Source organism: Chamaea fasciata, unplaced genomic scaffold, assembly GCF_029207755.1.
Source record: "Chamaea fasciata isolate MVZ Bird 193981 ecotype frontalis unplaced genomic scaffold, bChaFas1.0.hap1 SCAF_4, whole genome shotgun sequence".
NCBI classification, from domain to species: domain Eukaryota; kingdom Metazoa; phylum Chordata; class Aves; order Passeriformes; family Sylviidae; genus Chamaea; species Chamaea fasciata.
In genome coordinates this window covers 19692399-19705391 of record NW_027094089.1, presented here as the reverse complement: position 1 = coordinate 19705391, position 12993 = coordinate 19692399, and the positions used below count along the sequence as shown (strand labels likewise).

The 12993-nt window shown below is 55.2% G+C and overlaps 2 protein-coding genes across 8 annotated transcripts; one reads left to right on the top strand and one right to left on the bottom strand.

The window, feature by feature from the left end:
* Positions 1-606: 606 nt before the first annotated feature.
* On the bottom strand, positions 607-4267 carry LOC136288154 (uncharacterized). 7 transcript variants are annotated; one of them, XM_066180983.1, is made up of 8 exons: positions 3746-4261; positions 3544-3618; positions 3344-3439; positions 1903-1956; positions 1788-1823; positions 1656-1700; positions 1320-1469; positions 607-1233 (listed from the first exon to the last, which is right to left on the bottom strand). In XM_066180983.1, exons 1-8 carry the CDS (start codon positions 4080-4082, stop codon positions 1022-1024), a joined length of 1005 nt encoding a protein of 334 aa, XP_066037080.1. In that variant the 5' UTR covers positions 4083-4261; the 3' UTR covers positions 607-1021. The 7 variants fall into 7 exon arrangements, with proteins under 7 accessions (XP_066037080.1, XP_066037081.1, XP_066037082.1 ...); XM_066180984.1 differs by having other exon boundaries at positions 1903-1953; XM_066180985.1 differs by lacking the exon at positions 1903-1956.
* An 876-nt stretch (positions 4268-5143) lies between these two features.
* On the top strand, positions 5144-8209 carry LOC136288812 (killer cell lectin-like receptor subfamily G member 1). Its single transcript, XM_066182312.1, has 6 exons — positions 5144-5192; positions 5618-5728; positions 6241-6324; positions 6945-7093; positions 7341-7444; positions 7919-8209. The coding sequence occupies exons 1-6, from the start codon at positions 5144-5146 to the stop codon at positions 8112-8114; spliced, it is 693 nt and encodes a 230-aa protein (XP_066038409.1). The 3' UTR covers positions 8115-8209.
* The last annotated feature ends 4784 nt before the right edge of the window (positions 8210-12993 follow it).

Sequence of the window (12993 nt, the reverse complement as noted above, 5' to 3'; positions counted from 1 at the left end):
TTAATTTCATTAGACTGTCTCTCTAGTATAAACTTTCAAAATATCCGGATCATCTGATGTATTGGGTTTTGTAACCAAAAAGGAAAATTATGTTTATTCTATTCCATCTGCTGAAACCCAGTTAGAGACATTTTTTTATTTATCTGTTGTAACTCCAGAAGGGAGGGGGTAACTGCCTTCTCTGATAACAAGCCAGCTGTTAAAAACCGGGTGAAGCATTGTTTCTTATCTCTGCTCAGTGGGGCATTGTTTCTTATCTCTGCTCACCCTCCCATTTCCTCAGTGGTGATATCTTTTGTTAATGGGCCATTAAAGTTCACAAAGACATGACACATTACATAATCCCATTGTGAGATGCTCTACCCAGGGAGGAGGAGTCAAACCATTTCCATCCAGATAAAAGAAGCCACAAGTGTCACCAGTCATCCAGTTTTCCACTGGATTCCTGGAGGAAGATCAGACCCCTCTCACCATTACTGGACCCTTTTTCTACAGGACCATCTCTACTCCAACAGAACGACATCTGCCACTCCAGGAGGGCTTACTCTGGACTGCTTCCAACACCCTGACCAACAGGGTGTCAGGTTGTATTTCTGACTGTCAGGGTTTTCTAGGATTTCTTGTTTGTTTGTTTGCTTGCTTGCTTATTCTTCTGTATTACTACATTTGTATTTTTTATATCCCTAGTAAAGAACTGCTATACCTATTCCCAAAATCTTGGCCTGATAGCCTTTTAATTGGAAATTTATAATAATTGGAAAGGGGGGGGAGGGGCTTACATTCCAAGGGAGACTCCCATCTTCCTTGACATGATACGTGTTTATCTAAACCGAGACAGTGATACAAAGATTTCTGCCATGGCTGTGTATCAAAGGTGTTGCTCCTGGGGCCAGTGATGGTGCACTCATGGGGGGATGCACCTGGCATAAGGGGGGAGCTGAGGCTCATCTTTGTGATCTGGGGAAGTGTGGGGAGTGCCAGGGGAGTAGGGTATACCCTCAGAAAGAGGCACATGGGGGACTTAGGGGCCAGTGGGGCCAGGATGGGTCTGTGGACGGAGCAGGAGCTGGTGCAGGGTCTCACCCACCTGCTCAAGGCTGTGGGAGAGGTGGTGGAGGTAGGAGGCTGTGTTGTTGGCCAGGTTCTCCAGTAGTGCCTGCTGCTGCCGTGATGTCTGCAGGATCTCCACCAGCAGTTGCTGGACATTCTGGAGCAAGCCTGCCACGTCAGGCCCTGCAGTGAGAGAGGGGTCAGTAGCATCTCACCATGGCTCCAAGAGCTTCCTGTGAGGCTATCAGGAAGCTGCAGGGAGCACCCACCATACAGACACATGTCTGATGCATCTTCAGCTGCTGCTGGCTGCTCGCTCATGGCTGCTGTCCCGTGGGAGCCTGTGGCTGCAGCATCCAGTGGCAGCATTTCATTTCTTCTTTTCATCCCAGGGCTCTGCGACGTGTTACCAGGAAAACCTGTCACAAAAGCCTGGCATGGAGGAAACAAGAGTGATGCAGACACCCAAGCCCCAGATTTAGCTTGACTATAACACACAACACTGGGAGGGCATTGCCTATGACAGCCCATGCCCTTCTCACTGGCAGGACAGGATGACCTGTGCCCTGGAGCACAACAACTTGCTCAAAGCTGCAGACACTTACTGGCCCTTCCCTCAGCTCCTTCCTGCTTCACGTCAGTGTGACAGCCTGGAAGGAGAGCAGACACAGCCTGTCAGCTGCAGCCACCTCTTGTCCCAGGGCACACAAGCACGGTAGCCGGGGCTTTTTACTCACCCAGGGGGAAGACGAGAGGGAAGCAGGAACTGGCGTCTGCAATGAGAACCATATCAGACCCTGCTTGTGAGGCTGAGGGGGTTTACTGGGCTGAGCAGGGCAAGAAAAGCCTTACATGGCATGGCAGGGGGTGTGGGTGGCACTCCAGTAATGTGGTCCCCACCAGCTGCTGGGAGAAAGCAGAGAGAGATACATCTTCTGAAGGGACCTGTTGGTGGATCGTCAGCAGCCTGGGGTCTGCTGGGCTTGCTCTGGCCAGCCCCTCGGCCTGACATGCCCTAGCCACAGCTCCAGAGGTCCCAAAGCATTTCAGAGCCAGGTACAAAAGCAGGAGTCACTCGCCCACCACTGCAATGCAGCCACCTCTGGGCTGGAAGGCAGCAGCGGCAGAGCAGCGCGTAGCAATGCTACAAAACAGACTAGGACTGGAAGAGAAGAAGAATCCCACATCCACTTGAAACTGCAGGGGGAATTTGGGGAGAGAGAAGATAGTTACCCAGTGTGGGAAGATGGCCGGGGTGCCCACACAAACCGGGCTCAGATATGTATCCTACATCACCTCAGTGCCAAATCCCCAGGAGTGTGAACAGTGAGGGGTGTGCAGGATATGCATGTGGGTGGGCTGAAGAGCAAGGCAGCTGCAGGTAGCTCTGGTCCTCACATACAGCCCAAACTCACCTGAAGCTTTATGGTGTTACTGAGCACCTAAGGAGCCAGGAACTGCTGAAGGAAAGGGAGTCACAAGCCCTGCAATGTCACCAGCCATGGGAACCCTGCACTACATCAGGGCCACTGCCCCTTCCAGACCTTTCGCCTCATGATCTGCCACAGGGCAGCCAGCAGCCTTGCCATGCTCTCAGGCTGGGACCCCTCCTGCCCTATCCCAGCCATCTTCATCCCCACATGCTCTGGGGCTGGTTTGGAGCCAAAGCCTGCAGGGACAGAAGTCCAAACACACCTGATGCCTTGAATTTTAGCTTTTATGTTTTTCAGATTCTGTGCTGCCTAAGTGTGTAGTTCTGAGCCTCATATTAAGTGTTAGTAAGCTCTCTTCACAGAGTAGATAGACAAAACAAATCCTTTTCCTGCTGAAGACCAAGGAAAATGAGTACAAGTTTCAGGCCCAAAAGCATAAACAACGGTGGACTGAAGAGAGAAAACAAGTATGAGACTTCAGAACCCAAAGCTGTAATTGGACAATTAACCCCAATACACAAATGGACCAAACCTTATAAAAGTGTAGAACCTTGTGACCAGTTGTCCATTTTGTGACCATTTGGGTGGTCCCTGGGTGTAGCCCTGGCCAGGCTCTTGTACTGCCCAAGATGTATCCTTAAAGGCCTTTCAATAAATACCTACTTCATTCTCTTAGCTCTGTCCAGTCTCTCTTCCAGGTCAGCCTTCCCAAGGCATCACATCCATCACTGACATCCCCACTGGGGGACACATGATGGATCCCCTCATCCTCTTAGCCTTCCATTCCCATCATGCAAGCATGGGCTTGGGCTGGAGCTGTGGCCATGCAGCTCAGTGCAGCAGGGCAGCTCAGTACTTACGGTTCTCTGACTCCTCCTTTGCACACTGCAGCATCGGTGGCAGCAGTGCTGCAGCATGGGTGGCAGTGCTGGGAGTGTCGCCATCAACATCGTGCTCTGCAGAAGGATGTGCATGGGTGCAGAAAAGAGCTTCAGGAACTGGGGGAAGAGGGATGTCTGCCAGGATAAGCCCCACTCTGGCTGCCTGAGCCCACAGGTACCTGGTGGCTCTGATGAGGATGGAGACTGTCCGGCAAGGGGTGACCTGCACTTTCTGGAGGGTAGCTTCACCACGACTAGGGGAAGAAAAAGACCATCAGCAGACCCAGGGTGCCCACGCAGCACGCATCAACACCAGTGCTCCATCAGCACCCCACGTCCAGCCAACCTGCTAAACCCACACGCCCGTCCCCCAGCACCCACCTGACATCTTCCGTTCGCCAAAGACGGGCTGCCCGGCCGCCTTCCAGATGTTCTCCATGGCTCGGTAGTACGGCGGCAGTCGGGACGAGGAGTGTCCTGCCTTCTGGCGCGTCTCCCGCTCCGAGTAGAAAGCCTGCTTGAGCGCCTTCCACTTGGAGCGGCACTGGGTCACGCTGCGCCGGTAGCCGTCCGCCGCTAGACCTTGGGAGATCTCCCGCCAGAGCGCCTCGTTGGGTCGCGACGTGGAGGCCATGAGCAGCGCGGCGTCCTCCGAGTCCTCCACCAGCGACAGGAGCTTGCTGATCTCCTCCTGTGTCCAGGCTCGCCCCCGGGGCATGCTGCCGGCCCGAGGCGGGGGTGCCCGGGATCACCCGGGCCCGGGCTGGCGGCGGGGCTCGGCCGTGCGCTCCGGAGGGCGCACCGGCAGGATGTCCCACAGCGGGCGGCGGCGGGAGGCGCACCGGGAACCGCGTCGGGAACTGCACAGGGAATCGCCGGGAGCCACCCCGGGATCCGCGCCGGGCAGCGCCGCGCCGCCGGTCACATCGGGAGCCGCACCGGGGCCTGCACCGGATGTCCCCGCGCCGCACCGGGCGCCGCACCGGGAGCTGTCGGGAGCTGCACGGAGCCGCTGGGAAACGTAGTCCTGGATGAGATATCCTCCCGCAGGGAAAGCCGCCAGCTCGGAGCGGGGTCTTGGTCTGCCCGCAGGCTCCCGGGGGTTCGGGGAAGTCTGCCGCTCCCCCATACGAAAGCATGGCAGATAGGACCATCACGGCAGCCCTGGAGGCTCGGGCAGGAGCACTCCAGCCCCCCATTGTCCAGGGCTGAGATGCTGCTGCAGTCCCATGCAAAAAAAAAAAAAAAAAGGGGGGCTTGTAAGCGAATACCCCATGGCCTTGCTCCTTGAAGAGAGGGGCATGGGAATGTTTGCTCTTCCCCAAGGATACCCAGTCTTCCCTTGCAGTTCCTAAGGCAGATCAGACCAAGAGAGTCACACTTGTTCAACCTGGAGAAGAGAAGGTTCTGGGGAGACTTTAAGTACCAGAAGGACTACGAGAGAGCTGGAGAGGGGCCTTTAAGGTCCTTTACAATGCCCAGCCCAGCCCTAGCTGCATGTTTGAGTCAGGGGCCATTCCCACTGCTTGCTGCCCCAAAGCCAGGAATGTGCGGTTCCCTCCTGCTGGGGTGCCGGGATGCTGGCCCCGACAGGGCTGCCCCTTGCCCCAAGTGTCTGGCAGTCCCACAACCCCCCCGGACTTTTGTCCCAGTTGGTGCCTCTGGGGACCCCACCAGGAAGTGACACTTTCCATTTTGCATCACACCCGTCTGGGAAAGTTGGGCTGGGAAAGGGTTGCTGCTGCCCCTGTGGGCTGCAAGCAGGAGACCAAGGAAGGGATGGAAGAGGGTGTCATATACGCTGACCTGCACTTTCCCCCCACACCAGGTAATAGCCCCCAACTCTCTCAGTGGGTTCCCTGCCCTCCTGCAGCCCCTTGCGTTCCCCAGATATGTCCTCCCAGACCTGCTCCCCCCACTCTCTCCCTTTGGGGGTCCTCTCTTAAACAGCTCCTCTCCAGCCCTGTTGCAGACTGCCTGCTCTCAGGCAGGAGGGGCTTAAGGGCAGGGAATGCCCACTGCACCCCCATGCAGACATATCACCTCTCTGCTCTCCCCACCGAGCATTGCATGCAGGGAGATGATTTCTAGGACAATCAAGCTGCTGCAAATGGGCTCTCCCCCACTTTTCCCAGGCTCCCCCACTGCGTCCGAACGTCCCACCTTGGATTTACAGACATTTCCTGTCTCAAGGTTCCCCACTGCTCCCTCCAAGTCCCCTGACCCCCAGTCTATGTTAACTCCTTTTCTCAGCTCCTCAGCAGCGAGTGCGCCTGCCCTGGTGCTGGGCAGCCCTCACCCTGGGTCTCCTCTCCCTCATGCTCCTGGTGGCACAAATCATCCTTGTCAGCCTTAGTTTCCACTGTAAGTACCAGGCATCCAGTGCCCAGATCTCTGCAGAGGGGGTCCTGGGGATCAGGGCTGGCACCATAGCACTTGTATACTAACAGTCTGAGCTGCAGCTTCCCCATGGAGCTGGACCCTTCTGCTTGGGACTGAGGGCATTGAGGGTTCTGGGGCAAGCAGGAAAATGGGTGAGGCAAGACACCACCTACGTGGCTGGGAAAGAAAGCTGGAAAGCTGGGGTGACAGCGTGGGCTTGGGGAAAGACACTCCGTCACAGGGCAGTGAAAAAAAGGCAGGAGGGAGAGTGCTGATACTGAAATAAAAGACAGCAGCACTTCTTCCAAAAAGCCTGTTGCATGGAGGGCTCCCAAGAACAGCAAAATCTGCAAGGACCTTGGTACACTTGGTGTACCTAAATCAGGGGACACCTCACCCACCACCATGAGGCTGTCCTGTGGGAGACAACACTGGGTGCTTCTGGGAGCAGGAGCCCAGAGTTGCTGGGACACACCTGTGCTCTTCTGCTGTAGATTTAGTGCAACAACAAACAAGCTGTACACACGGTCTCTGGAATATACAGGAGAGCTCCAGCTGTGCGAAACAGACACTGGAAGGTAAGAGAGCCTGGTGGGCTCCTGCATAAGGTTTGGAGAGGGCCTTACTGCGACTTTCAAGCAGCAGGATCTGCCCATACTTGAGGATGTTTCCCTGAGCTCTGTCCCTACATATTCCTTCACCTTTACTGCCTGTCCCCTGGTTTGTGGCTTGGAGGACTTCCCCAGCACTGCTGAAGAGGCTGGGACTCCTTTAGAAGAGATGACCCCAGACGGCTCAGTGTTACCCTGGGCACAACACCAGCATCCAGGCTCATGTATGCCACCAGCATCCCTGTGCCAGATGACATCAGCTTCTAGTGCAGCTGAAACCTTAAATGATTTCCCAGCACGTTGGAAATTGTTTGTATCACGTCCCCAGGCCTGCACTCCCCATCATGCTCAATGCCAGCCCGTTCCTATAACCAGCCCCTCTTCCAAGGGGTCTGGGACAGGGGGGTTGGAGCTGGGCTCACAAGTGAGGGGTAGTGCAGAGCAGTTTCTGTGGGGCAGACATATGAACACAATGGGTTGGTTGGTGCCCTGACTGCCCGCTGTCACTCTCCTGGTCCCTTGGGCTGGGGGTTGGTGGCAGCCCCTGCCAGCTGCCCCATCCCACCTGCTGTGTTTCTGGTGTGCAGGGCAATGCCAGTTTTTCCCAGTTGGCCGGCTCTGGGATGCAGGACAGTGCTACTACTTCTCCTCTACCAAAAAGAGCTGGGAGCAGAGCAGAGAGGACTGCTGTTCCAGAGGGGCCCAGCTGGTCACCATCCAAGCCAATACCACCCTGGTGAGTGCACCCAGCCTGGCCTGTCCAGCTCTCTGTGAGCACTGGGCTGTCCTGGTGACTACCTCATGGTCCCTCAGCAGTCACCCACGCACAGCATTGTCTTAGCTTCCATGTGCCCAAAGCCTAGCACAGCCTCTGGACAGGGAGCTGGCAATGCTGTGCCCATACAGCACAGCCCCCATCACTAATTTTGTGGCTAGGCTGGATGTTCCCCCAGGAGGCTCATGTGGGTCCTCTCCTGTGCTAGGCTTTCCTGTTGCGCACAGCTAACATGGATGTCTTTCATGTGGGGCTGAAGCAGGATGGCTTCAGGTCTGACTGGAAGTGGCTGGATGGCACCACACTGGAAGGGTGAGGCTATCAGCTTGTTCCCAAATAGGTGGGCTGAGGGTCCAGCATCAAGGCTCAGGGTAGTGATGGGGACAAGCATGCAGGGATGTGATGATATTTTGGCTACCTCTTTTCTTCCCAGGACTGCATTGGGGCATTTTAGGAAAGGGGCATTTTTAGCAGGGGCCTGACCCTCGTGCCCCACACTCTGCCTGGGTGAGGGGCTGCAGGGAATCCTATAAAAGCAGGGTCCCAGTTTGGTTTGTACTGAGCCCTGCTAGGATGGATCTGAGGTACTTAGTGATGGGGCTGGGGGCATCAGGGCATGTGGCCTAACTGGGAGGAGGCTGGCAGGAGATCATGTTCCCTGGGGAGGGTGAACTTTGCCTCCACAGCATCCCTGTACAGTGTCTGGTCCCTGGCTGCAGGAGCTGCTGATGGGACAGCCTCAGTTCTTCCTGCCCATCCCATCTGAGTCCACTCTCTCCCTTGCAGGATCTTCCCAATCCAGTGCTACACCAGGTCTTCCCAGGCCTGTGGTAGGGTGTCAGGTTTGGGACTTTTAGGTGGTGCATGCACAGAAGCCCTCAGATGGTTCTGCAAGCAGAGTGCAGCCACCCTGCAGTGGATCCAGTTGTCACCTCCTGCCTTCTTCTGGGGAAACACCACCTACAGCTGTGTGAGGCACTGATAGCTGTGGTGACCCCTAGCTTGTGCCACCATCCTGTTCCCTGCCTGACCCCAGTGCACGGACTTTTCCAGTCTCCGCTGCCTCCTGGCCCAGACCTCTTTACCCTCTGGAACTCTGCACTTTGCCAATAAATTCTGCCAATAACTGCCGCTGGCTTTGGGGTACGGGGGTGGTAGGATGGAGGTGCATCCTCCAGCTCTCAGACTCAGTTGCATCACTGACGAGTGGGAAATTGCATCTGCTGCTCTGTGGCCAGGGGCCAGCACTGAGTCAGCAGCAATCCAAGCATCCCCATGGTGTGAAGCAACTCCTGTGCAGGCTGGCACAGGTCCCATGAAAGCTCTGGCCTTTCTGATTCTGGTGGTTGCCTGGGGATTTTTCTTCTTGGGGCATGCTACTGAGTGGTGACCCTTCACCTCTCCAGTCCCATGGAGGACTTGGGCTGGACGGCGGCTTTTTTGCTGGTGCCTGCCCAGTCTGAGGAGGTTTCAGCAAACATCTCCACTTTGTTTTGTGGCTGAGTGGTGTGTGAGAGCCTAAAAGGCCTGCTAGGGCTTGAGTTGGAGTTGTTTGGTCCCAGAGGCTGTTCTGGTTTTGGTTTAGACCACTGGGTTGTTCCAGCAGCCTGGACCTCTGGCAGAGACCTCACAGGGACTCCTTCCCAGCACATGCCAAAGACCAAGCCCCCACAGCTAGTGCACCCTGTCAGCCTGAGCAGGACTGGGAGGTGGAAGGTGATGCATGGGGAAGTGTAGCCCTGCTGTCACCTGTATCCATGGGCTTGGGCTCTTTTCACGGCCTAGGGAACCTGGACGCAGGGGATGCTGAGCAGGAGGGAGCTCATTCACCCCCCACCCCCTAAAGTGAGAGCATATGCAGGAAAAAACCCCACGTTTTGCAAATAAAGCAACTACTTCTGCTTTTCTGCATATGAAGATGTGTCTCCACGCAGTATGGTCTTAGCCACACTCTGCCACCTGACCACAATGGAGAAGGACAGGACTGGGTTCCTGGACTGCTGCTGCCCAACTGCCTGCATGGCCCAGAGTATGACTTACACTGTCCTGCAGTTTTCTGAGGCCTCTGCTCACTGCCCCCATGTGCCCTGCAGATGAGGATGACATTCACTACAAGAACCTGTTGCTGGGGCTGGTGCTGACAGTGGCCAGCCTGGGTGAGAACCCAGCTGCGTTCACTGCCACAGGGATACCCCAGCGCAGGGTGAGCACTGGGAGATGCCAGTGAGATGCCCATGGGCACTCATCTTGTTGCAGGTTTCCCTTGGAAGAGTCTCAGATGTCTTGTTCCACAAAGCAATTTATTCACAGCACAATAACACAGAAACAGCTCGAGATGGTTCCTCTGAGGAGGGATGCCCAGCAAAGGAACCCCATGGCTTCTATCCCCTCAATGTCTGCTTGTGCTCAACCCTTGCTCCTCCTCCTCAGTTCTCTTCTCCTGCCCCCTCTCTGTGTCCATCCATCTTGCTTTTGTCACCCATCTCCTTCATTATCAAAAAGGCCAGCAATTCCTAGCTCCTGCGTGTCTCTCAGTGTCCACATATCTGTCTGGCATCACTCATCTTCCTGCTCTTTGCTATCACAAAGGCTGGCAGTTGACAGCCTCTTGCCTCAGGCTCCCACCCAGAGCTCAGTCTGCACTTCCATCTGCATCTCTAACTGCAAGTTGCAAGCCCAGCTACCTGGAGCAGAAGTATTCCTCAACAAGGGGACACTGTACCAACCTTCCAGCTCACCTCTGCTGCCTTCCACTCAGGGTGGTTTGGTGAAGGTAGGTAAGATGGTGTCATTTGTGTCCCTTTGAGGATTCTATTAGTTTTCCTGCCTGCCCCTTGCCTCTGCCACTATTTGCTGCTTGCTCGTGTCTTGCCCTTTCTTATTCCTATGTCACCTCTCCAGAGCTGGGCTTTGCTCCCCCTCCTTGATACAAGGGAGAAGATGTAGCACACCTCCTGGGCATGTGAAAGCCAGGCAGTATTTACCAAGGGCAGGAGAAGAGGGTGGGTGGAAAACCTGAATGGTGTGTAGGCTGCATTGGTTGTCAGGAACACCCTTGTTCCCTTGGCAATCGCTGAAAGGTTGATCCTGGGGTTTATACTCCTTGGAGCCTTCATCAGTGCACTGGATGATGGGTAGGGGGTGGCCTCAGGCAGCTAGGGGGGCAATACCAAACCAGTAGTGTGTATACTGGAGGGCAGGACTGGGGTACAGAGAGGCCTGGAGAAGTAGTCTGATGGGAGCCTGCTGATAATGGAGTGGGTGAAAGTGCAAATCCTGCAGCTGGGAAGAAAGGAGAAGGCAGACATCAAGATGGGCAAGTAAGCAGCCATGCTGAGCCAGCCTGGGGAAACCATGAACCAGAGGCTGGATGGGATCCGCAGTGTGTCCTTGTAGTGGCAACTACAGTGCTGTGGGCAGTAGAGGCTGGAGCTCAGGGCTTTGGGAGCAGGGAAGACATCTGGACTCTCCAGGACAAGCCAGACACAGCAAGTCTTTGTTTTGCATGATAGCTGACACTGAAGGGGAACTGCAATCCTGTCCCAGCCTTGCCATGCCATTGGGGTGGCTCCATCAGTCTCCTATGGAAGTTCTCTTAGGAACGGTCCTCTCAGTCTAAAGCCATTTCCCCTTGTGCTTTTGCCACAAGCTCTTGTGTAAAGTCTCTCTCCAGCTTTCTTGTAGCTCCTTTTGGTACTGAAAGGCTACAGTAAGTTTTCCCTGAAGCCTTCTCCTCTCCAAGCTGAACAATCCCAATTCTCCTCACAGTAGATATGCTCCATCCCTTTGATAATCTTGATGGCCTCCTCTAGATTCACTCCCACAGGTCCCTGTCTTTCCTGTGCTGGGACCCCCGAGCTGGATGCAGAGCTCCAGGTGGGTCACACCAGAGCAGAGCAGAGGGGCAGAATCCCCTCCCTCCCCTGCTGTCCACGGGGCTCTGGATGCAGCCCAGGACACGTTTGGCTCTCTGGGCTGTGAGTGCCATGGCCGGGGCATGTCCAGCCTCTCACCCACCAGCACCCCCAAGTCCTTCTGGGCAGGGCTGCTCTGGGTCTGTTCATGCCCAGCCTGTGCTGATACTGGGGGTCGTCCCAATCTAGGTGCAGCACCAGCACTTGGCCACTCCTCAAGCTTGTCCAGGTCCCTCTGGATGGCACCCCATTGTTCAGGTGTGTCCTCACACCTCAGCTTGGTGTCATCTGCAAACTTGATGAGTGCAGTTGATCCCAGTGTTTATGCTGTTGACAAAAATACTAACATTGGTGCCAAGGTGGATCCCTGAGGGCCAGCACTATCAGTCCACCTCAGGACACTGAGTCATTGAGCACTATCTTCTGGATGCAGCTGTCGAACCTTACTGAGCAGTTCACCCATTGAATCCATTTCTCTCAAATTTAGAGGGGGATTGTGTTGAAGTCTTTACAGAAGTCCAGATAGAAGACTTGTGTAGCCCTTCCCTTGTTCACTGATGCAATTGCTCCATTGTAGGAGGCCACTGGGTTGGTTGGGCAGGACTTGTGGTGAAGCCTTGCTGGGAGTTTTGCTAAGTCCAGCTTAGCAAAATGGTTGCCAACACATTCCCCTCTCTGCAGAGACACTGAGTGAGACAGAGAGGGTTAGCGCTGCTTCTGGACTCACCCCCACACCACAACTGGGTCCTGGACAGGGGGCTCTCATGACCCTCTTTTGGCAGATAAAGTCCCACCACATTCTTAGGGATCTTTCCCCCTTGGTGGCAGGGTTGTCCCCTCTTCCCCATGTTCCCAAGTCTCTCCAGTGCTCCTTCCTCTCTCCCACTGTCTTATCAGTGCACCTCCATTTTTTCAGGACCACCCTCATTTGCAGTTCTACTGCATCCCCTTTCTTTCCATGGTCTCAGGCTTCCCACATTCAGCTCCCACGGTCTTAGGGCTCTTCACTGTCCTTGCTTTCCTCCCATGGTTTCAGAATTTCCTCATTCATCCACCATGTTCTCAAAGTTCCCCAGCACTCCCCCACTTCCTATATGGTCTCAGGCTTCCTGGCATTTTCTCGTGCTGATGGCACCACTGTCAGCACCCTTTCCGGGCAGGACCCAGCCCAAAGCCCTGGGCAGGTGATGAGGGCAGAAGAAAGAGCAGGATGAGAGCTGTCAATGCTGAGAGAAGGGACAGACTGTAAATCCATAGGTGTCCCCAAAATGGACAGGTTGAGGACATCAGTGTGTCACCCCCCAGCTCCAAAAGGATGCAAATGGCAGATCCTGCACCACTGGCAGCCTTGGGATAACAAAGAAGGTGGGAGCTGAGCTATGCACTGGAGACCTGGGTCAGATCTGCTCTTACCAGGGCACACAGGGACATGCAGTGGCACAGTTGTTGGGGGTTAGGTTTGTTCCTTCTTTCTCTAAAGAATTTTTTCCCCATAAGTTACCAAGGAGACCAAGTGTTGGATACTTGAGAGTACTTAACCGAAACAAAGAGGTGGACAAAGTTGGAAGGGGGAGATAATGCAGGTAAAAGACAGAGCTTGAGGCAGCTACGGGCTCTTCTTTTTCGGGGAGTTCAGAGTTCGGGGAGAAAGAGAACGGCTGTTGCTGGCTGGAAGAGTTTCACTGTGGCCAAAGGGATCCAGTCCTGGGAAATCTACTATCACTGGGTCGGCCTGAATCCTGAGTTTTCTCTGCCACCCGCGGGAGCTGGGCCGGCCTTGCCTCGTCTTCGGCTTCTTCGGCGCTGCTCCTCTTGCTACAGCGTGACCCTGCACCCCCTGCGCTGCCGGGACATCCTGCCCCTGCCTGCCGGGACACCCTGCCATCCCAGCTACCAGCCCGGGACTTTTCCACTGTTTCAGCTCGGTGCTCTGAGGATCCTGCAGGG